At 44.2% G+C, this 21,235-nt stretch overlaps 1 protein-coding gene and 1 pseudogene across 3 annotated transcripts in view; one reads left to right on the forward strand and one right to left on the reverse strand.

The window, feature by feature from the left end:
- The window catches only part of LOC129510835 (transcription elongation factor A protein-like 4), a 242,900-nt pseudogene that overhangs the window by 178,746 nt on the left and 42,919 nt on the right, over positions 1-21,235 (reverse strand).
- Positions 8,196-21,235, forward strand: part of REEP1 (receptor accessory protein 1) — a 104,661-nt gene continuing 91,621 nt past the window's right edge. For 2 of the 3 annotated variants that reach the window (XM_055327120.1, XM_055327121.1), the window contains exon 1: positions 8,270-8,352. In XM_055327120.1, coding sequence (XP_055183095.1) covers positions 8,321-8,352 — 32 coding nt within the window. In that variant the 5' untranslated portion in view covers positions 8,270-8,320. Of the gene's footprint in view, positions 8,353-21,235 lie in introns of all 3 variants that reach the window. The other variant, XM_055327122.1, reaches the window with a different exon arrangement.

A 21,235-nucleotide genomic window follows, 5' to 3' on the forward strand; every position in this document is an offset into this window, starting at 1 on the left:
GTGCCCAAAATGAGATTTGTGGTAAGGATGCTTACATAACATATGAAGGGCAGGGATAAATCTGGACTCAGAGCTCTAGAACCAAGGTTTTAAATGATGCAGACATTTCTTCCTTACTCTTGTTTCTATATGTCAGGTTAAATTCCTCCTAATTCTGATGGTTTTCTTCCATGCAAAGAGAAAAATGAGGAGAGTAGTTCCTGATGCATCATTTGTCAGAGCAGGATTATTACATTTCCCTTATTCCAGCTTGAAAAATCTCAAGGAAATGTTCTGATTGGCCTGTCTTCAGTCAGGTATCCACCTCTGGACCAATCAGCTATAACCAGAGAGGAGGGCTCAACAGCCCAGAGTTGACCTCTTGGACCCTACTCTCCCATATTTGACTATTTCCCCATGAGTCAGATAGCCACCTATGTGCTGTGTGCTTCATTATTATATGACTAAAATCTGTGGATGTCCTTAGGCACAGACCACTGATCTTGACTTATAATATCAGGCTGAGCACTAAAGAAATGTTGACCATTTCTCAATTCATACTACAGTCATCTTATTCGTGTCCAGGGCTCCTAGATACAACCTCAGAACAGTGTAAATGGAATGTGAATGTAGTTAGTTACCCTATGGTCTGCACCTTACATGGGCCTCTGTTCTACTCAGTCATTTCAGCAGAAATCCATTAATAGAATGGAGAAAAAGTCCCACAGTGTTTTTGGTGTGATAGAGATAGCTCCATCTATTGACTGCTTTGAGATATTCCCACTTTCTAATCCACTAGAAAGAGACTCCAAATTGTCTGAAGTGCTGAAAGGAACTTGTTGCCCACATTCACAAGGGTGACCTGTAAGCAACTGTTTTGTTGTTGTGGCTGCCTCATTCTCTGAGCTCAGTATCAAGGAGGGTCCATATGCAAGATAGTGCTGAACTTGCTACAGTCTCCTGGACCCAAGTGGGTCCATATTTTCCCTGTTAGAACATGATGACAAAGGCTAGTATTGACTCTGAGTGTAACTGAGGCACATTCAAGACTGAGCTCTTTATATACTCAGTCAGGATACTGGGAAGATGAGATGTGGATCAAGTAGGCCAGGTGGATTTCAGGGATGTCTCAGCCAGACTAGGGCTCAGGATTAAGTTTGTTTCACCTTTCCTTTCCCACCACACTCCTGCGATTGCCCCTGTGGTCAGTGCTTTGATGTGGGTCTTTTTAGGTATATCTAAGAATCCCATTGTTGGAAACCATTGACAATCTCCTTTGGCGTCACTCCCTTTTTATTATATCTTTCTTCCATTTTTCTTTCTTTCTTTCTTTCTTTCTTTCTTTCTTTCTTTCTTTCTTTCTTTCTTTCTTCTTTCTTTCTTTCTTTCTTTCTTTCTTTCTTTCTTTCTTTCTTTTTCCTTCCTTCCTTCCTTCCTTCCTGCCCTCTCTTCTTCTTCTTCTTCTTCTTCTTCTTCTTCTTCTTCTTCTTCTTCTTCTTCTTCTTCCTCACCCAAGCCATTTAATTTTCCCTTCTTCCTTTCCCTCCTAACCTCCTTCCTTCATTTCTTCTGTCTAAAGGTGCCAGTAGCTCTTAAAGAATTTACTTTAATGTAGTAGGTTTTTTGAACTTGGAGGTGTGAATTGACAGATAAGAGTGGGGTTGTTATTTCAAGAAAATTTCAGAATTGCCATTGGGTGAGGAAGTTGACAGGAGCTAAGCTATGTAACACATGGGTGATTCAAATGCTCTAGAGTGGGCTCCAGGAGAGGCTGGAGGTGAGAAGACTGGCAATAACAGAGCTTCTTTTGGGAAGCAGGGAGAGTTTTTAGAACATAAATTATTAAGACTGCCATAATGTGGATTAAGGTACCTGACTGTTAAAGCTGAGGCCACTGGCAGTGTGTGCTGAGGTGTATCCTGCAGTTCTCTTAGCATTGTGTCAGAGATTTGGATATAAGTATAGAGATAGTGATTGTTGGGGTTTGAATGTTCCCCAAAAGATGTTTTGAAGTTCTAACCTTCAGTTCCTAAGAATGTGACCTGATTTGAAAATAAGGTCTTTGCAGATATAATTAGTTAAGTTAAAATGAGATCATACTAGATCAGAGTGGGCCTTAAATTCAATAACTGGTTTCCTTGTAAGAAGGCCATAAGAAGACAGTCATAAAGGGAAGATGATCACATAAAAATAGAAGAAGAAATTGGAATGATACAGTGACAAGCCAAGAAATAGCAGAGACTGCCAGCAACCATCAGAAGCTAGGAAGAGGTAAGGGAGGATTGTGCCCTGCAAAGAAGGTATATGGCCTTGCAAACACCCTGGTTTTGGACTTTCAGCTTCCATAACTGTGAGAGAGTAAAACTTTGTTGTTTTAGGCCATCTAGTCTGTGGTAATTTGTTATGGCAGTTCAAGCAAACTAATATAGTAATCTTATTAATCATGTAGATAAGACATTGTTGGTTGCCCACCCAAATGCCAGTTCACCATTTTTTCTAACTATCCTAACCCCAATTTTGTTTAATATCGGAGAGCAAGGTACTCAAGGAAGATGGCCAAACTCTGGAGAAAAAGATCATGAATGAGTCAAAGCAGAGTACATTCATTCCCCTTTTGCCAGGGACTGGATGGAGTGACCAGTTGGCCCTGTTCTGGCCTCTGAAATATAAGGGGAATTCAGGGTCGGCAGGGCTCCTTCTATGAAATATTTCCTCCTTATTAAAGATGTGATAAACCTCTGTACTTTCTTTCCTGCCTTTGGGCATGTTTGCATGAGGGCATATTACTTGATGCTGCTTGTAGCCCTCTCCTAGCCATGAGAGAAAGCCAAGCGTATTGCAGAGAAGCTGACCTAAGGCTCTCATGTCACTGAGCTGTTAAATCCCTAATCTCTGCTGTACTTCTTGTTATGTGAGAAAAATGAACTCCTATTGTTTGGTTAGGTGTTCTATTTGCAGTTGAAAACAAACTAATAGATACCCTAGGAATAATAGTTAACACCACTGATAACAGGATTAAAAATAATTTGATTTGACTGGAACACTTGCCCCAAATAAAAAAAGACAAAATAGAACAAAGATATAGTTTCTGCATTAGCGATAAAGATTAATTGTTGTATTAGCATAAAATAAAAATGAATACATATGTTAAAAATTACACTTGTCAGAGATATAATAGATTTAAAAGGCAACTGGTAGAGTGGGAAAATTCTAGCATACATGACAGACAAGAGGTTGGTATCCTTATACAAATAACTTTTACAAATGAATAAGAAAATGGCAAAAGCACTCCAATAGAAAAATGGCCAGGAATAAGAAAAGGCAATTCTCAAAAGAAGAAACATAAATAGGTGACTAATAGATAAAATTCAATCTCACTGTCCACACTAGGGAATGCAAATTAAATACAATAAAACATTCAGGGGCATATTCAAGCCTAAAACTTAAAGAATTTGGGTCTTTAAAACTGTACATGCAAAATTAAGTATGAATGTGAATTATAAATAAAGCTACAATGAACAAGTCTTTATATGGGCACATGTATGCAGTACTCTTGGCTGAATAAAAAGTGGAATCTCTGAGTCATATATAAAGTACATGTTTAACTTTAAGAGAAACTACCAAATCATTCTGGAAAAACCATTTGACATTCTCACTGTCAGTGTATGAGAGTTCTAGTTTCTCCACATCTCATCAGAAGTGGGTATGGTCAGTCTTTAATTTTAGTCATTGTTGTAGATGGGTAGTGGTATCTCATTGTGGTTTCAAGTTGTATTTCCCTAATGATCTTAAGCATATTTTCATGTCTTTGTTTTTCCTTTTTCTGTCATTTGTATATTTTCTTTGGTGAATGTCTCTTCAATATTATATATATTTGAAGATCTTGGCCAATTCCATCATTTTTGTCATTTCTTGATCTGTTTCTAATGATCTTTTTTCCCCTGCTAATTAGTCATGTTTTTTCTTTTTCTTTTTTTTAAAGATTTTATTTGTTTATCTGAGAGAGTGAGAGAGAGCACAAGCAATGGGTGGGGGATGAGCCAGGAGCCTGATGTGGGGCTGGATCCCAGGACCCTGAGATCATGACCTGAGCCCAAGGCAGATGCTTATCCAACTGAGCCACCTAAGTGCCCCAGTCATGTTCTTTTTCAAGCCTGATAATTTTTGTTTGTATGTTGGGCATTATACATTTTACTGTACTGAGTATTGGATTTTTCTATTTTTCTCTAGTGTTGAACTCTGTTTTTCTGGGGAACAGTTAAGTTACTTGGGATAAATTTGATATTTTTGCTCTTGCTTTTAAGCTGTGTTAGGGAAGATCCAGATCAGTTTTTAGTCTAGAGCTAATTTTCTCCCAATATCAAGTTCCCTTTTGAGAGCTCTAGCCAGTGCTTCATGTATTAAGAGGTCTCTCCAGTTTGGCTTGTATGAAGATAAAATATTCCCAGCTCTGTGTGAGCTCCAGGAATTGTTTGGCACACTGTTTTCTTTTTTTTTTAATTTTTATTTATTTATGATAGTCACAGAGAGAGAGAGAGAGAGGCAGAGACATAGGCAGAGAGAGAAGCAGGCTCCATGCACCGGGAGCCCGATGTGGGATTCGATCCCGGGTCCCCAGGATCGCGCCCTGGGCCAAAGGCAGGCGCCAAACCGCTGCGCCACCCAGGGATCCCGGCACACTATTTTCTGGTGGTTCTTCACCTGGCCTCCTGAAATTTCACCCGTGTGTGATCTGAACAGTATTCAGCTAAAGACTTGAGGGGCTCCCTCTGCAGATCTCTGGAATATTCTCTCTCTCTCTCTCTCTCTCCCTCTCTCTCTTTCTCTCTGCAGCTCCCTCCTCTGATCCTCTGCTCCACAAACTCTAGCTGCTACAGCCTTCTTGAACTCCAATCTCTGTCTTCTGAACTCTTTGAGGTTACTGGGCTCTGTTTCGGTTCCCCCTCCTGCAACAATACCTGGAAACAACCTTGAGACAGCCAACAACTGGGGTAGTTGCAGGACTCACTGAAGTTTCCGTTTTCATAGCTGTCACAACCCCTGGCTGCCTGGGATTAAACTGTCCAATTTGTAAACAGTTGCTTACAAACGGTTGCTTGATATATTTTTTTCTAGTTTTCTAGGTGTTTACAATATAAGAACCATTCCCATGACAGTTAATGCTTCATGGATGACAGTGGAAGTCCCTTTTTTCTATTTTCAACTTTAAAAATCCTGGGGAAGTGACGTCCGGGTGGCTCAGTGGTTGAGCATCTGCCTTTGGGTCAGGTAGTGATCCCAGGGTCCTGGGATCCAGTCCCACATCAGGCTCCCCGCAGAGAGCCTGCTTCTCCCTCTGCCTGTGTCTCTGCCTCTTTCTGTGTGTCTCTCATGAATAAATAAATAAAATCTTTTTTAAAAATCCTCAGGAAGAACTTTGGACCAGCTTACATTCAGTGATCACCCATGAACCAATCATAGTAGTAAGGACATGTGAGAAAATGATGCTTTTTAAGACTGGAGCATGGGAAAAATAATTTTTCAATACAAAAAGGAGAGGTCTTCTCAGAAGAAAGGGCAAGGGTGTGGGGCAAAGACAGAGAATAAGCATCCATTATAACAGCTGTTCATGTGAAAAAGTACATAAAGTGAAACGACTGATAAGGCTGTAAGAGTTCCAACGTTGAGAAGGCTGTGTCCATTCCCTGGCCTCGTGTTTTCCGGGGCAAGGACAAACTGGAGGGAGTCTAAGGTGGAGAGATATAGTACGTGTTAACAGTTGCCCTGAGATAGAACGAAGTAAAAATGCAACTTTCTTCTCTCTCTAATCTTTTCCCTTCTCTGCCTGTTGAAATTTGCTGTGTGGAACATTTTTTCCCAAACCTTGACTGAAATCTCAGGTTTGTCCCATTACTTTTCTGGTGTTCTTCAGACAATAGAGGGATCTCCAGATATTTTAACACCGTGAATGGTCTCATTTCATGAATTAAACTGTCCAGTTCTAGGTAATAGTAAAATTCCATTCATAGGAGAATTCCATTTATAGGAACAGGGGACATGCTCCAGGGGAGAAACATTATGCAGAAAGATTCTTCTGTTTTTCCATCAAAAGGACATCTTTGAGCCATAGTATTCCACTCCCCAAGACTGCTAATAGTATATTCTGACCTCTCCAGGGAGTGGCGATAGGGGGCAGAAGGGCATGGATGGAAGGAGGTGGGTCTCAGGAAGAGATTGCTTAGTACTGTTCTGATCTACCTAGTAGGTATTCTCCAAGCTTTTTCTTGTGGGGTATTATTTTAACGGTGTTACCTTGGGTAAGGCATCACGAAGCTAGACACAGATCAAGAGAGAATCTAGAAAGTTTTACAGTTTTGTTACACTCACAGTTCCCTGAACAGAACACAGCATGCCTTTAGGGCCTCACAGGGCCAACACGGGAGTAGGTTACAAGGCAGAGGGAGAGAGAGAGGAACAGTGGCTTCTGCAGGAAGGAAAGAGCAAGGAAGAACAAGCAGGTTTAGCATTGGCTTATTTGAATAATTTCAGTGGGCTCTAGGGCAAAGTTGCTGTCCGGGGTTGTCTGGTACCTGACCCTGGAGGGATTAAGTCTAAAGTGTGAGAGCCTGATAAGGAGGTGATTGGGGGGCGGGGGTGTGTGGGCTTAATTGGCTGCCCAAGAAGAAGAACTGACCAGCTTTTAGCCAGGGCCTCAAAACTGGGTCAAGACAGCACTAAACAACAATAACTAAACTAAGCTAAATTACAAGTACTTTATGGTCCTTTGGAGACCCGTTGTCATAGATGTCTCACTTCTGTCCCCTTATTGTGGGCAAGGTCTTTCTTCTTCCTGTATCTGTTCCTGCCTCTCTCTCTCTCTCTCTCTCTCTCTCTCTCTCACACACACACACACACACACACACACACACACACACACACACACATTGCTAGTACATTTCCAGCCTCCTGTCAAGGCCTGAGGTCTCCTTGCCTCTGCAAGGAAGCAAGCCATGTTGGGCAGGGCTCCTTTAAAGAAAGCTTCAAGCTAGCTCCTCTCCGGTGCCTCTCACATCTGACATTGAATTACACATGACACGAGCGTCAGTAAGGGGGAATAGTGCTCTGGGAGAGTACCATGGAGGGGGGTGAGGGAAGCCGAGGCAGAACAGACGAACGGTGGACAAAGGTTTTCTAAGCATAAGGGAATAATGTATCAGAACTTATATAATAAAGGCCAGAATCAGGGTGAGGAAGGCGAGGCATTTGTCACAGGGGCAAAATTTAAGGGGGTACCATCAAATGCAGTTATCAAGATAAAAAATACTTAATGCAATTAAAAAATATACGTTAGGATGTGTGTATAGTATACACATCTTTCCTTTTGCTTAAGGCACCAAACTGGCTCAGCAGGGCAGTGGTGTTATGCCCTAGGAGCTTCTAGGTTCCTCCTGGCCAGATTGTACCCCTGAACCACTTCCACACAGAAATGCTGGAGCAGCCCCCTAGGAAAGGCCTTCCTCAGGAGATAAGCTTTTATCTGAGCCTTGAAGAAGGAGGTGAGGCATGGAGTGTATGACCCGGAGAGACGGAACGGCTCACACGTAAATCCAAAATGCCTGAGTTGGAAAGAGCCAGACGGCTAATTGGGGAAGGGTGGTGGCAATGAGTTTGCAGGCAGGGACCAGATCCTGCAGAAACCCTTTAGTCTTTTAACTAGGAGGGGCGCACGGCCCAGATTTGTTTCTTAGGTAGATAATGCCCTGTGGGCGACAGATTGGAGGGGTCAGGTCTGGATACAGGTAAGTCCCTTAGGGGGCCGGCCACGGGGTCCAAGTGAGGGACGACTGCGCCCCCAACCCGACCAGGTGGGGGAGACAAACACATCTCCCCGGGCCAGGGCCAGGGCCAGGGCCAGGGCCAGGCCTCGGTTTCCCCACCGCGGCACCGAGGGTGGGGCGGCACCCGGGTCTCCGCCCCGCCAACCGGTCCGCCTCAGGGTTCCCCTGGAGCAGCGGGTGCAGCAGGGCGCGCGGAGGCACCGCCCGAATGCGGCCGCCGGGCTGGGGCGGCGCGGCCGGGGCGGGTCCCGCTGCGGCCCGACCGACTCGCCGCCCAATCGCCGCGGGCCCGCCGAGCCCCGGGGGGCTGGGGCCGCCGCCGCCGCCGCCGCCGCCGCCGCCGCCGCCGGAACGTGCCGCGGCTGCGCTGACGCGCGAGCGCCGGGCAGGGCGGCGGGCGCGCTCAGTCTGGTGGCGGCGGCGGCCGTGCGCGGACGGACGTGCCCGGAGCGCCGCAGCCGCCCGCGCCGCCCGCAGCCGAGCCGCGCCGCGCTGCCCCGGCCGCGCCCGCCCGCGCGCCCGCCATGGTGTCATGGATCATCTCGAGGCTGGTGGTGTAAGTGGCCTTCCCCGCGCCCCTTCCCTCCCCGCCTTCTCCGCCCCTCGCCCCCGGGCTGCGCGCGCCCCGGCAGCGCCCGGCCGGGCTCGCTCCGGCTATTAATACCCGGCGGCCGCTAAATTTAGCAGGGACCGTCGCTGCCGAGGACGCCTGCAGGCGGGCGACGCGGGGCCCGGCGGGGGCCCAGGCGCTCGGGGGCCGCGCTGGGGGCTGCGCCCCGCCGCGCCCCGGCCGCTTTGTTCCCGGGGGGGGGGCGGTTTGCAAAGGCCCCGAACGGGCGCGCGGAGCCTCGCGCCTCCCTTGCGAGCGCGGCTGGCGGGGGTCTCGGTCCTCGCGTCCTCGCGTCCTCGCGCCGCCGCCGCGCTTTTGTCAGGTGAAAGCGAGCGAGCCCGGCCGAGCCTGCGGCGCCGCCCGAGGGGTCAGCGCGGAGAAGGGCGGCGAGCCGAAGGCGGGGCTCCGAGTGGCCTCCTCGTTTTAGGTTTCTCAGCGGTTTGACAGCGGTTGAAGGCGGGCGGGACACAACGGGACGTGTCTGGATCGTGGGTGGACCCCTCGCGGCCCGTGTCGGATCCCTTCGGCGGGGGCTAGAGAGAGAGACCGGGGTGGGCATCTCCAGGAACTCACGGGAAATTTCGAAGTGACAGCCGGGGTGGCGGGTGGCGATGACACCTCCCAGGCCTTGTAGAAGAGCGCGCAGTCATCTGGGGTGAGGCCTGCGTGAAGTCGTGGGGGTGGGGGTGGGCGTGGGGGTGGGGGTGGGGGTGGGGGCACTTCGCTCTGTCCAGCGCCCCAGCGCTGAGTAGACGCCTGAAGAGCTCCTTGCCTCGTGGATTCATTTCTCTTCGGAGACGCACGAGGCTGTCGTAGTTCCTCTCCTTCCCTGACCGTGTTTGCCTGAGTCAGGACAGATTTGCCACCTGCTCAGGGGAGCTGGGGCTGAAATTGGCCTGGAGGGGAAGGTGGGAGGTGCAGCTCGGGCTTTTTCTTTGTCTGGGAGAGAGGGGCTTCGGGACTCTGGTTGATGGTGCGCTATCACTCCCAACGTCCTGAAGCATCTCCCATCTCCTGCCCTTCCCTACTGATTCCCAAAGAAGCAGCCAGAAGCAGCCTTCTGAAGTCATTCTCAGCATTCTGTCTATCATGTCTATACTCGGCCACCATTCTGGGCTTTCTTCCCAAAGCCAGAAGGCCAGAGTGGATGTGCCTCTTGGACCCCCCCACCCCACCCCGACCCAAGTCATCCATTCCATGCGGGCCTCTCCACAGCTGTTGCGGACTGCTGGAGCTTGGTGCTGTACCTCGAGGTGGCATGTTAAATATTTAGAAGATTTCTGAGGGCAGAGCTGGCATGAATAATACAGGGAAGCGACTGGAAGGCCTTGCCCCACCTCGTGCCTTACCAAGGCCTGTCTTGCCTTCAGGGTGGTATTTTTTCTTCTGAACTAATGTGTGATCTTCCTATTTGGCAGTGGCTTGTTGGGGGGGGGGGCGGGGTGAGGGGGAGGCAGGGAAGGGCAGGGTGTGGCCGGAGATTTTCATGGGCCTGGCTGGAGAGCTCATTTTCTTTAGGTCCTACTGGGCTGGGGCTGGCCCACCAGAGAGTGAAGGCTTCCAGTCTGGGGTCCATGTGACCATCTTTAATTTTATTAGCATTCCCCCTCCTCAACTACACAAGGTAGCTGAGGGAGAGGTAGAGAAAAGACGTATATATTTGGAAGGGGTCTCGGTGTTGCTGTTACTTTCTAAAACCACACTCCCCAGAAGTGAAGCTTCAGAGTACTGAAATGACCATGAGAACTGCCATGTCATCCAGGACCCTCTGCCCCAAGGGAGAATTTGTGGGATTCGGGGTTGTTATTTCCATGGTCAACTCCTCCTATCCCTGATCACTGTCTCTATAGAAACCCAACATGGAGTGCCAGTTGTCAATTATTAAAACCAATTTAATAAGCAATACCAGTTTCACATAAATAATAACCTCATTATAGGAAATTCAGGAAGTATAGGTAAATAGATTGAAAATCATCCACATTATTACCGCACAGAGATAGCTAACGGTAATTTTGAAAAGTATGTTCAAGATGTTTTTTCCAATGCATATATGCACATATATTTATAATTCAATGAATTTATTGATTCAGCCCAAATTTCCACATACCTCTTAGCAAGGAGGAGGAATACCAAATTTAGAATCAGAAAACCCTTGGTTCAGATCTGTTGGGCGATCAGATTCCAGCTCACAAGAGATCCTAGTTCAGGAACTAGTTAACCTCATGTTGCTGTTGCAAAGATTTCAGGAACACGTGATACATAAATTGCCGAGCATCTTCTGCTCTCCCCATCCCCACCCCAGGTTAGGGAACTAAGGGAGGGTGCGGTTAGAGCTCTGGAAGAGGCTCTTAATCTACTCCTGTGTTTTGCAAACTGGCTTCCCGGAGGGTCACCCAGCCTGATCAATAAGGAGTAACTCCCTTTTGTTTGGTTTGTATATTCGGGTTCTAAATAAAAAATAATTTGGAAAATACATGGGTTTTAACATTAATAAAAACTACTCATCAATTCTCCCCTCTCATATGTAACGCTGCAAGAGGGAATATGCCTTGCCCAAGGACACAAGGTAAGCTTGTAAAGAAAACAGGCTCTGGATTTTTGGTTCAATGCCCTTTCCACCTCTGCCTGTCCTTAACAGTTGTCTGAAATTGATCTCTTTCAAGCTCCCAAGACCTCTGCTATGGCATCCTGTGATTTTGTTCACCAGTCCCGTTTCCTATAAGAAACTTTTTCAAGGCTATGTAAGCCTCTGTGACATCAAAGAACATTTAAGGAAGACCTATCACTGTGTTCTGAGGATGGAGAGGGAGTGTCTTCCTTCCACCCAGAGGCCTCAGAACAATCTGATGGCATCCAGGCAGATGGTGCTTGTAGATATCTGTCCTGCCATTGGCTCTGAGTGTTTCTAGGACAGTAACCATGGCTTATTTCCCTCTCTGACCCCTCGCCCCCTCCCAAACCTCTTTTTTGAAGTACCTGGTATTTGAGTATGCTCAGTAAAGGCTGGTTATGTGGAAGGAGATCAAGGCCTTGGGATAAGCAGGGGAGCCAGCCAGTATTATCTCCTAGGAATGCTGGTTAATGGGCATCAGGACAGGCTTGTGCCCAAAGTTCTTAGAGTGAGGACCGATTTGAGATGCTGCTTTTGTGCTAGTTGTCTTTCTCCTAACTCTATTGACTCAGCCTAGGAAGAGGTAAAGAAGAAATAATCAGTGTAGTGTCAAGGTTGGCCTTGTTAGAACCTAGTTGATATCTGCATGGAACACAGGAGTTCTTTTATGCCTGGCTTGCTTGCCTCCTTTACAATATTTTCTTTTCTTTGCAAAGAACTCAAGTTGGGGATCCCTGGGTGGCTCAGAGGTTTAGTGCCTGCCTTCGGCCCAGGGCGTGATCCTGGAGTCCCAGGATCAAGTCCCACATCAGGCTCCCTGCATGGAGCCTGCTTCTCCCTCTGCCTGTGTCTCTGCTTCTCTCTCTCTCTCTCTCTCTCTGTCTCTAATGAGTAAATAAATAAATCTAAAAAAACAAAAACAAACCCCCCCCCCAAAACAAACCCCAAAGAACTCAAGTCTTAGGCATCAATGAATTTTAAACTGGGGAGAGTATGTTTATGTGCCCTGGAGGATTCACACAGAGATTGCTCATGGCCTTCTTGGGAGAATGCACTATCTTGAAGCATTTATTCCAAGGAGCAGGGGTTGCCTCATTGTCTTTGGACAGAATTTTGGCTAAGGTCCAGAATGTTGGCTAAATAAATCCAGAGCATCTTACCCTTTGGTTATTAGACCCAAACTCCAATTACTGTGTGGGGGAAAAGAGAGTTCTAATGTAAAAAGTTTTTTAAATAAGTAAAAGCTGTATAGAAGAAACCCTTATTTCCACATTGCACATGTTTTAAAAAAAATGTTAGTTTTTAGAAGGTCCAGTCTGATATTTAAGACAGTCTTAGTTTAATGGCTGTAGATCTGGCTATGTCCCAGGATTGTGATTTGGAGCATGAAGTCTATTTGTCCCGGTGAAGGATGTACAAATAGAGAAGACTGGAAGGAATGTGAGTTGTCCTCAAGATATTCTCCAACTGTTGCAAAACAAATGGAAATAAATGAAAAGGATCCTTAAACATAGGCTTGCCTTTCTTTGAGGGTTGCTTTTAAAAAACGGAATGCAGAAAAAATCCCATTAATTGGAGGTTCAGATCGGTTGAAGATTTATTTCCTGGCACTCTGGGATGGTATAGGGTAGGAGCTGGGTAAATCTTTCAATTGTATGAGGGGAAATATTGAACTGGAAGTCAGAGGATTTGGGATCTAGTCCCAGCACTGGGCTGACCCACTGTTACAGTCCTAAGGGCACCTGCCCCCACCATAGAGCCCTGCCCCTGGTCTGTGAGACAAGGCTGTTGACCAGCATCACCTAGGGGGATCCTGGCACAACTCTAGACCCCTTGGTTGTCCCCTTCTCCCCCAGCTGGCCCACATGCACCATGTTTATTTATAAACAAGAGGAATATCCTCAAGGAAGTGAAAAATACCAGCTTTGATTTCACTGCTGCTCTGCTGCCTTGTTCTTTATTAATCCTGCCTGCCTGCTGGGAAGTCACTTCTGTGTACTTTTCCCAACCGTGTCTTCTTTGAAGGTTAGCTGACTAGGGAAGGTCTTACCTGGTTATTACTGGCTCAGTTTTCCTCTTCCTTTTCAAGTGAGCTATCTTTTTTGGAGGATGTATTATTTGGAGGAGGCAGAGCCCTGGGAAGAATGACAAAAGAGGGAGTCAGGCCCTCAGTGGTCACCTAGTGAGGCTGTTGTTTTGTAGTGTGTGTGTGTTCCAAGGAGGTTCCAGAGGCTGGGAGGATAGGAAGACAATAGTCGCAGTGTATGGCACATTTGGATTTTCATTGTCAGAGATGAGCCATGCCCATGTCCAACTGGTTACCAGGATTCTTGGTGTCTGTGAGAATTTTTCCAAGGATGAAGCCCAGGGGATTTGCATTTGGACTATGAGGGTGTTTTCCTCTCACTTCTGGGCCTTGGGTGGATTGGCCCTGATGGATTAGAAGATGGATAGTTCTGTATGTTTGTTTTGAAATTTTAGATCTCATCTGTCTTCACATAGAAGCACATTGTTTTCCTTTTGGGTTTTTCTTTAGTTGCACCCAGGGGCTTTTCTGGGATTACAGAAAAAAAAAAAGGGAAATATTGATAAAGAACCAAGTATTTGGCACCCAGTAGGGGTGTCTAAAGGAATCTTGACAGGTAATCTGATACAGCCTTTCAAGTATGGCATATGTACCTAGACCAGGGATTGCAAGTGAGTTTCATCTCATGATTGATAGGAAGTTGCCTGGGACACTATCTTGACAAGTACGACTCTGGGTTGGACTCCATGGGAAAGGGGTCCCATGAATGTTTCATGCAGGGAAGAGGATAATGGGAGCACAGCTGTTGGTTCAGTATTTGCTCTCCCAGACCTAACCCATTCCGGATCAGAGAACCCCACCATCAGAATTTTATACACTTCCCTCAATTAGTGGACAGAAAGCTGCATTCTTTACCTAAGTTAACACCTCCTCCCATGCCCCCCAACATCCCACCTACAATAGGCCTTGTTAGTCACCTGGCAATTCTAAGCCAAAGGTGCCTCCTTCTTGCCAGGATAGGGGCAGTCCAGCCTCGTGGCTCTCTCGTCTGCCTCTTTCCTCTAAGGACCATCACTCCTATACCTACATTTTCCCTTTTTCAATTTGTATTTCACCAATCATAGCTTAGTTAAATTCGACCTTGGGCTTCTTTGGTGTGGTTACGCATTCACATCCTTTCTACCTCCTTGTAGGGTCTATGGATGATACTCCGAGCTTCAAAATGAATTTTCCCTTGCCTTCTTGGCAACGTACCCCATCCTACTTCCCCCCACTTAGCCGCAGGATTGGGCATGTGAGTGGGCCCAGCTACACATTTCCCTGGGCACAGAGATTGATTCAGAGGTGAGTATGTGATCTAAAGTGAGCCATCATATCCTTCCCCAGGGCTTGTTGATTTTGGAGCTAAAAGAAAGCAGCCTTGCCTATAAGGTCCAGAGCTATTAAGATGTGAAGTTGGGGCTGTTGGCACTTAAATTCCCTGGCACATGGAGAAGGCCTGTAGGCAAAAGGGGAGAATATGGCAATGCAGAGGTAAATGGAGATGAGCTTTGGTTTGTGCATTTACTTCTCCTTAAGGATCACATGTGTTTCTTTGTCTCCCTCACAGCACTTCATGTGTAGAGTGAGTTAGGACCTTGCTACTCAAAGAGTAATCTGTGTACCAGCAACATTGGCACCACTGGGAACTAGTTAGGAATGCAGAATCCCAGGCCCCACAACAGCTAGTGAATCTGCATTTCAGCAAGATTCCCATGGAGCTTGAGAAGCGCTGAGTCAGATATCATCATCTCCCCTGTGAAATGAAGAGAAATTGACTTGTCTAAGGTTCCTGTCATTGGCTGTAGAATCAGAAATGAGCCATTTGTGCTGAACTGGTTCATCCTTCCTGGTGCTAAGAGGTCACAACCCTGACTTTTTATGTGTTCTGAATGGCATTACTGGATTCCTCTAACCCAGTGCCCAACCATGAACCTTTTACGATGGGCTACCTAGTTGTGACCTGTGTAAAATTTAGTTTTGCCCTACTTGGGGTTTAGATTGCCAAGACAATGTCTGTCAGACATAGTGTTATGCTGAGAAGATCATGCTACTCAGAGGAGAGTGGGATACAGCCTACCTTGAGAAAGAGGTATGGTAAAATACAATCAGCTGATGGTGGGGACTTACAGTGGGTTTTCAGGAACATGCAGGGGCTTTTTCTCCTTATGAGAAAAAAAAATCACTGGTACCCATGTGTCCCTCTTGAGGAAGTTGAAAGAATCCAGAGAAATCTGTAACCTCTTCAGCCAGGCCCTGTGTGCTGTGGAATCCAGTTTTATCAGGGAGTCCTCTTGGCTCTATCTTCAGAATATTCCCCCATCCAACTGACTCCTAACTCCACTGCCACCATCATGTTCCAACCCCATTATTGCTCTCCCAGACTATTTCAGAACTATCCTAATTGTTTTTCCTGTTTCTACTGCTGTCCCTCCAATGATTTGTTTAAAATATAAGAAAGGTCATAGCTTTCCCCTGCTGTTTAAAAGTTGTCCAAAGAACATGAATTCGTGCTCCAAAATTACAAAACACTTTAGGTAAAAAACAACTTTAAGCAGGATTTATATACCACCAGGAGCAGGCTTAGCCCTCTAGATATAAATAAATAAGTAATACAATATATTACTTTTATGTATTATTTATCTACAGTAACTATTACTTAGAGTCCTTGGAATAAGTCTAAGTGAAAAAATGAAGAATTGAAAATACAAGGAAACAACAGATCTTGGGGCTGATTGGGGAGAAGAATGGGCCCATTGGAAAAGAAGCAGTTCTAAAAGTAGAAAATAAAGGATTGAAATAAAAACTCAATGGAGTTTAAAATGAGAGATCTTAGAGGTAGAATGCATTTTAGTTATATTAGGCTCTTGTTTGATTGAGAAAGAAGACAGGACCAGAGGGGTTAGGTCATTTATCAAGGTCAGTAGCCTGATTGGCTAGGCCTAGACTTGAGGCCAGGTCTTAGTTTCTCAAAGTGCTTAGTTTTAGTTGTTGACAGGGATTGAACTAGGACTAGTGGTGACTAGAAGAAAAACTTTTGACTTGAGAGAAGGACGGGATTTCTAGTAATTGGTGCTAATGTGAGATAGTGAGTTCTTTTTGGCTTCCAACCCTAAGAACTTCCAACTCAAAAACTATGATTTTAATATTTCCCCTTACAGCGTTAGAGGAAGAGAGATAAGAGTTATTGGAAAGATTCTCTTTTTCAGTGGGTAGGCCTTCTGTCCTTGTATAAGATTGACTGATTCATTCATTGATTCACTGACTATTTATTGACCATTTGCTTTGTGCCAAGCACTACTCTGGGTACCAGGAATATAAAGATGAATGTATTTCATTTCCATCTTTGAGAAGTTGATAATGTCGCATAGCCAGTCAGTGGGAAACTTGGACTTGAATTCAGTTGTCCCTCCTTCCCAGCCAGTGCTCTTTCCACCTGAGGGGGGGGGGTGTTTGTGGGCATATGTGAATGATTTTTCTGGCTTTGGTTGGGAATTATAGTGAGCAGCCCTTTGAGCAGAATAAGTGGTGCATCTGATATGTGAAGGCATTGAACCACTGCTGCATCTGTCTGACTGAGGAACACTGTGGCATCCAGAGTTGGGAGAGGAGAGGCAGATGAGAGGGTGCACTGAGTGAAAATGGTCTGGGACAAACAGATGGGTGAGGTTGAGCATCCTCACCCACTATATTAGTCTATAATTGCTGCTGTAAGACCTGTAAACTTGGTGACTTAAAACAGCATAAATAAGTCTCTGATAGTTTTGGAGGCCTGAATTCTGAAATGAGTTTTTTGGCACTAAAATCCAGATGTTGGCAGGACTTCTAGAAGCTCCAGGGGAAAATCCATTCCTTGCTTCTTTCAGCTTCTGGTGGCTGTTGGCATTCTTTGTGACCACATCACTCCAGTCTCTACTTCCGTCATCGCTTTGCCTTCTCTCTGTCTTCGTACCCTCTACAAGGACCCTTGTGATTACATTTAGAGCCCACTTGGGCAATCCAGGATACTCTCCCTATCTCAAAATCCTTAACTTAACCACACTTGCAATGTCTCGTTTGCCTTTTAAGGTCACATTCATAGGTTCCAGGGACTAAGCTCTGGATATTCTTTGGGTGAGAGGATTGGTCATTATTCAGCCTCCCATAGCTGCTGGTTCTGCTGCAGAAAGGCCCTAAGCTGAAGAAAGTTCATCTAAAAACAGACTAAAGAAAGGTGAATACTGTGGTGTTCTAATATCTTATTTTGTCTCAATTTACAGACTTTTCTTGATTTGGTAAAACTCAACAAAAAAGACTGCAAATAAATGGTGAGAGTATAATGGATAATGACACAATAAACACTCCTTTACTCATTGCCTGTTTAAGAAATAGAACATTATCTTCATTGTATCAGTATACCGCCACTGTTGATGGACATTAGGGTTCTTTCTAGATTTTTGTTTTTCTCTTTCATTCTTGCAAAGAACTCTGCAATGAACTTTCTGTCTTTCTTTTTTTGCAATGAACTTTCTGGTATGTATTTCCAGGTACACCTGTTTCTTTAGGAACAGAATAGCTGAGGCATAGGATATAGGCTTTTTTCACTTGGCCCAATAAACATAAATTAAGTTTTCTATAGATGTTTAGGTCTATTTCCGGGTTCTTGGTTGTGTCCCATTAACCAATTTGTCTGACCCTGCACCAGGACCACACTGTATTAATTGTCATAACTTTATGAAAATTCTTGATATCTGGCCCCTCCACATCTTGTTTTTCAGAAAAGGTTTTCCAAAATGGTTTCCTTTCAGCGGTATGTATATAATTTCAGTTGCACCAAGGTTTTACTGTCACTTGATATTGTCACACTTTAGAATTTTTGCCAGTCTGGTGGGTACCAAATGGAATATCATTATGGTTTTAATTTGCATTTCCCTGAATACTAATGAGACTGAACATCCTTTCATATGTTTATTGCCCATTCATGTTCTCTCTCCTGTGAAGGGCCTGTTCAAGTCTTGCCAAATTTTCTCTTGTCCTTACCATTTTAATTTGTAGGAGTTCTTTAAATATTCTGGACACTAATTCTCTTTCACTTCGGTGAGCCACCCGGACTGCCCCGCTCCTAGCAGTTTCATTGTTTTGCCATTCACATTTAATTTTTTACTCCAGGGCAGCCCAGTGGCCCAGCAGTTTAGTATCTGCCTTCAGCCCAAGGCATGAGCCTGGAGACCCGGGAATCCCAAGTCGGGCTCCCTGCATGGAGCCTGCTTCTCCCTCTGCCTGTGTCTCTGCCTCTCTCTCTCTCTCTCTCTCTCTCTCTCTCTCTGTGCCCCTCATGAATAAATAAATAAAATCTTAAGAAAATAATAATAATTTTTTACTCCATCTTGAGTTGATTTTTATGTATGAGGTAAAGTAGAACTCTAGAATTTTTTCTTTTTTTTTTATAAACAAAATGTTATCCTAGCACCATTTATTATAAAGTTCATCCTTTCTCTTCAGATCTGCAACGCCCAGCCCTGTTATAAATCAAGTTCTCGTAGATGTATAGATTTGTTTCTGGGCCCTTTCTTTTGTTGCATTGAACAGTTTTGGCCCTCCAGCAGTACCGCTGTCTTAATGACCACAGCTTTGTGAAAAGTCTTAATGTCTGGAATGGCAAGACCCCCACCTTCAAGGGTATCTTAGCATTTTCCTCTTTTATATACGTGGTTAGAATTATCTTAGAATTATGTGTTATATAAAAAAAGAACTATTACACACACATATACACTCACAGTCACTCAAAAATCTGTTGGGAGTTTGATTGGAGTACCGTTGAATATATGGGCGAATGGAAAACTGATGTTCTTAAGATAATGAGTGTTCCAATCCATAAACATGGTATCTAGTTCTTTACTTAGGTTTTGAATTATTTTCAATAAAATTTTGTGAGCTTTGCTGTTTTGCATGTCACTTGTTAGGTTTATTCCCAGGTATCTGATATTTGTTGATGCCAATATATTTAGTATTTTAATAAAATTTTCATCTTGCAGCTACTTGTTAGAAGAATGAAATCTTGCTAAACTATAGATTCTTTTGGGATTTCCATATAAATAGTCATGTTATCTGAGAATATAACACAATGTTGTGTCTTTCCAGGAATTAGTACTTTTTTCTCTTCCCCTTACTGCAGTGGTAAAAATCTCTAATTGAAAATGACTAAAAGTAGTGAAGGCAGGCATACTTGCTTTTTTGTTCCTGATTTTAAAAGGAATGCTTCAACATTTTCCCAAAAAGTACTGTGCTTGCTGTAGGAGTTTCAGAAATAAACTTTATCACCCTAAGATTCTTTCTATTCCTAGTTTTGCTCAGAGTTTTTGTAATGAGTGATACTATATTTTCTCTAATGCTTCCATTAAGATAATATATTTTTCTGGCCCTTAATCTGTTAAGTGACTTGTTAATATTTAGTTTAGTTTTTTTTAAAGTTAGGTTTGTGAGTGGTGTTGGCTATATTGTCCTTGTCTGATTTTGGTGTTAATATTGTGTTAACCTCATAAATGAAGTTGAGGGTGTATCCTCTTTTTCTATACTCTGGAATACTCTATGTAATTTTGGATTTCTTTTTGGAAAAATAGGTGGAATGTGCCAGTGAAACCACTGGGGCTGGGTGCTTTTTATGTACAAAGATTTTAAACTAGTTATTTCATTTCTTTAATGGTTATAGATTCTCTCTATTTTCTTGAATCAATTTTAGGTGAGGACTTCATTCATTTAAAATTTTTTTCCAAGTTATTGTTAACATTGCTTCTCCATCCCATTACTTTTGACCTTTCCTTCTAGCACACTTCATTAGACCTAGTTAGATATTCTTACTCTATCCCCATAACTGTTAATTTCTTATTTCTGATTCCCTTTTCTGTTACTGTTGCATTATGAGTAACTTCCTTCATGTCTGCCTCTTCAGCCATACACTCAGCTGCTGGATATTCATTGATTGTTAAATTTCAGTTATTGTATTTTCAAAATGTTATTTGGTTGTTTCAGAATGGTTTGGACATGTTTCATGGTCTGTTTCTTCCATCTTTTAAATTCAAGTTTATTCCTTTAAACATATTTATTTTATATTCTAAGCCTGATAATTCTGGCATCGAAATTCTTTCTGAAGGTCTAACTCAACTTTTGTTTCTGTTGACTACGTTGTATGAGGTACATTGTATGTTTTCCAATTTAAAATCTATTTATCTTACTTTCTCCTTTTCTTTTCTTTCTTTTCTTTTCTTTTTTTCCTTTCTTTTTTCTTCCATAAGCTTGTATTCTTTGTCTATAGGAATACTTTGAGGCCTGGGTTAACAGTAGGTTCCTCCAGAGATTTGCATTTGCTTCTGCTGGGTGTCTAGAGGCACTACCAATATTAGACCCCTAGAAAGTAAATCTTTGAGACTTTTGTATTTGACCACTTGGTTGGTGTAAATTTGGGCTGCAAATGGGTGAGGGCAAGCTGTGGTTACAGATTCCCAGGGGGAAATCCTGTTTTCTCTCCCCCTACTATCAGGAGTAAACAGTGGGCATTTTGCTTCTGTGTACCATCAGACATGGTAGCAGGCCGTCTCTGGTCTACTCTTTCACTGATGGTGTACTTCTTTGGGGTCTGTCTTTGTTTCCCAGGACTGCTGTACCAAAGTACCACAAACTGGATAGCTTAAAACAGCAGAAATGTATTCTTTCACAATTCCGGAGGCTAAAAGTCTGACCTAAATGCAATGTCAGGGTCATGTTGTCACAGGGGGCTCCACAGGAGAATCTGGTTCATGCCTTTCTCTTAGCTTTGGGCAGTTGTTAGTGGTCCTTGGCCTTCCTCTGCCTCAGTTGTCTCACATGATTTTCTTTGTGTCTCTTTTCTTCTTTTTGTAAGGACACTAGTCATATTGCATTAGGGCCCACACTGATGATCTCATCTTAGCTTGATTTCAGATGTAAAAACTATTTCCAAGTAAGGTCTCATACACAGGCACTGGGGTTAGCGCTTCCTTATATCTTCTCCAGGGGCACAATTCAATCCATAACAGGGTCCACACTTCATAGAGGGATGTCCTGGGGCAGTGTTACTCAAAATGTGATCTGATGGCCCTAGCATCACCTCATCTGGGAATTTATTAGAACCATATATTTTCTGGGCCCCTCCAGACCTA

The sequence above is a fragment of the Nyctereutes procyonoides genome, unplaced genomic scaffold, assembly GCF_905146905.1.
Source record: "Nyctereutes procyonoides isolate TBG_1078 unplaced genomic scaffold, NYPRO_anot_genome, whole genome shotgun sequence".
Lineage (NCBI taxonomy): Eukaryota > Metazoa > Chordata > Mammalia > Carnivora > Canidae > Nyctereutes > Nyctereutes procyonoides.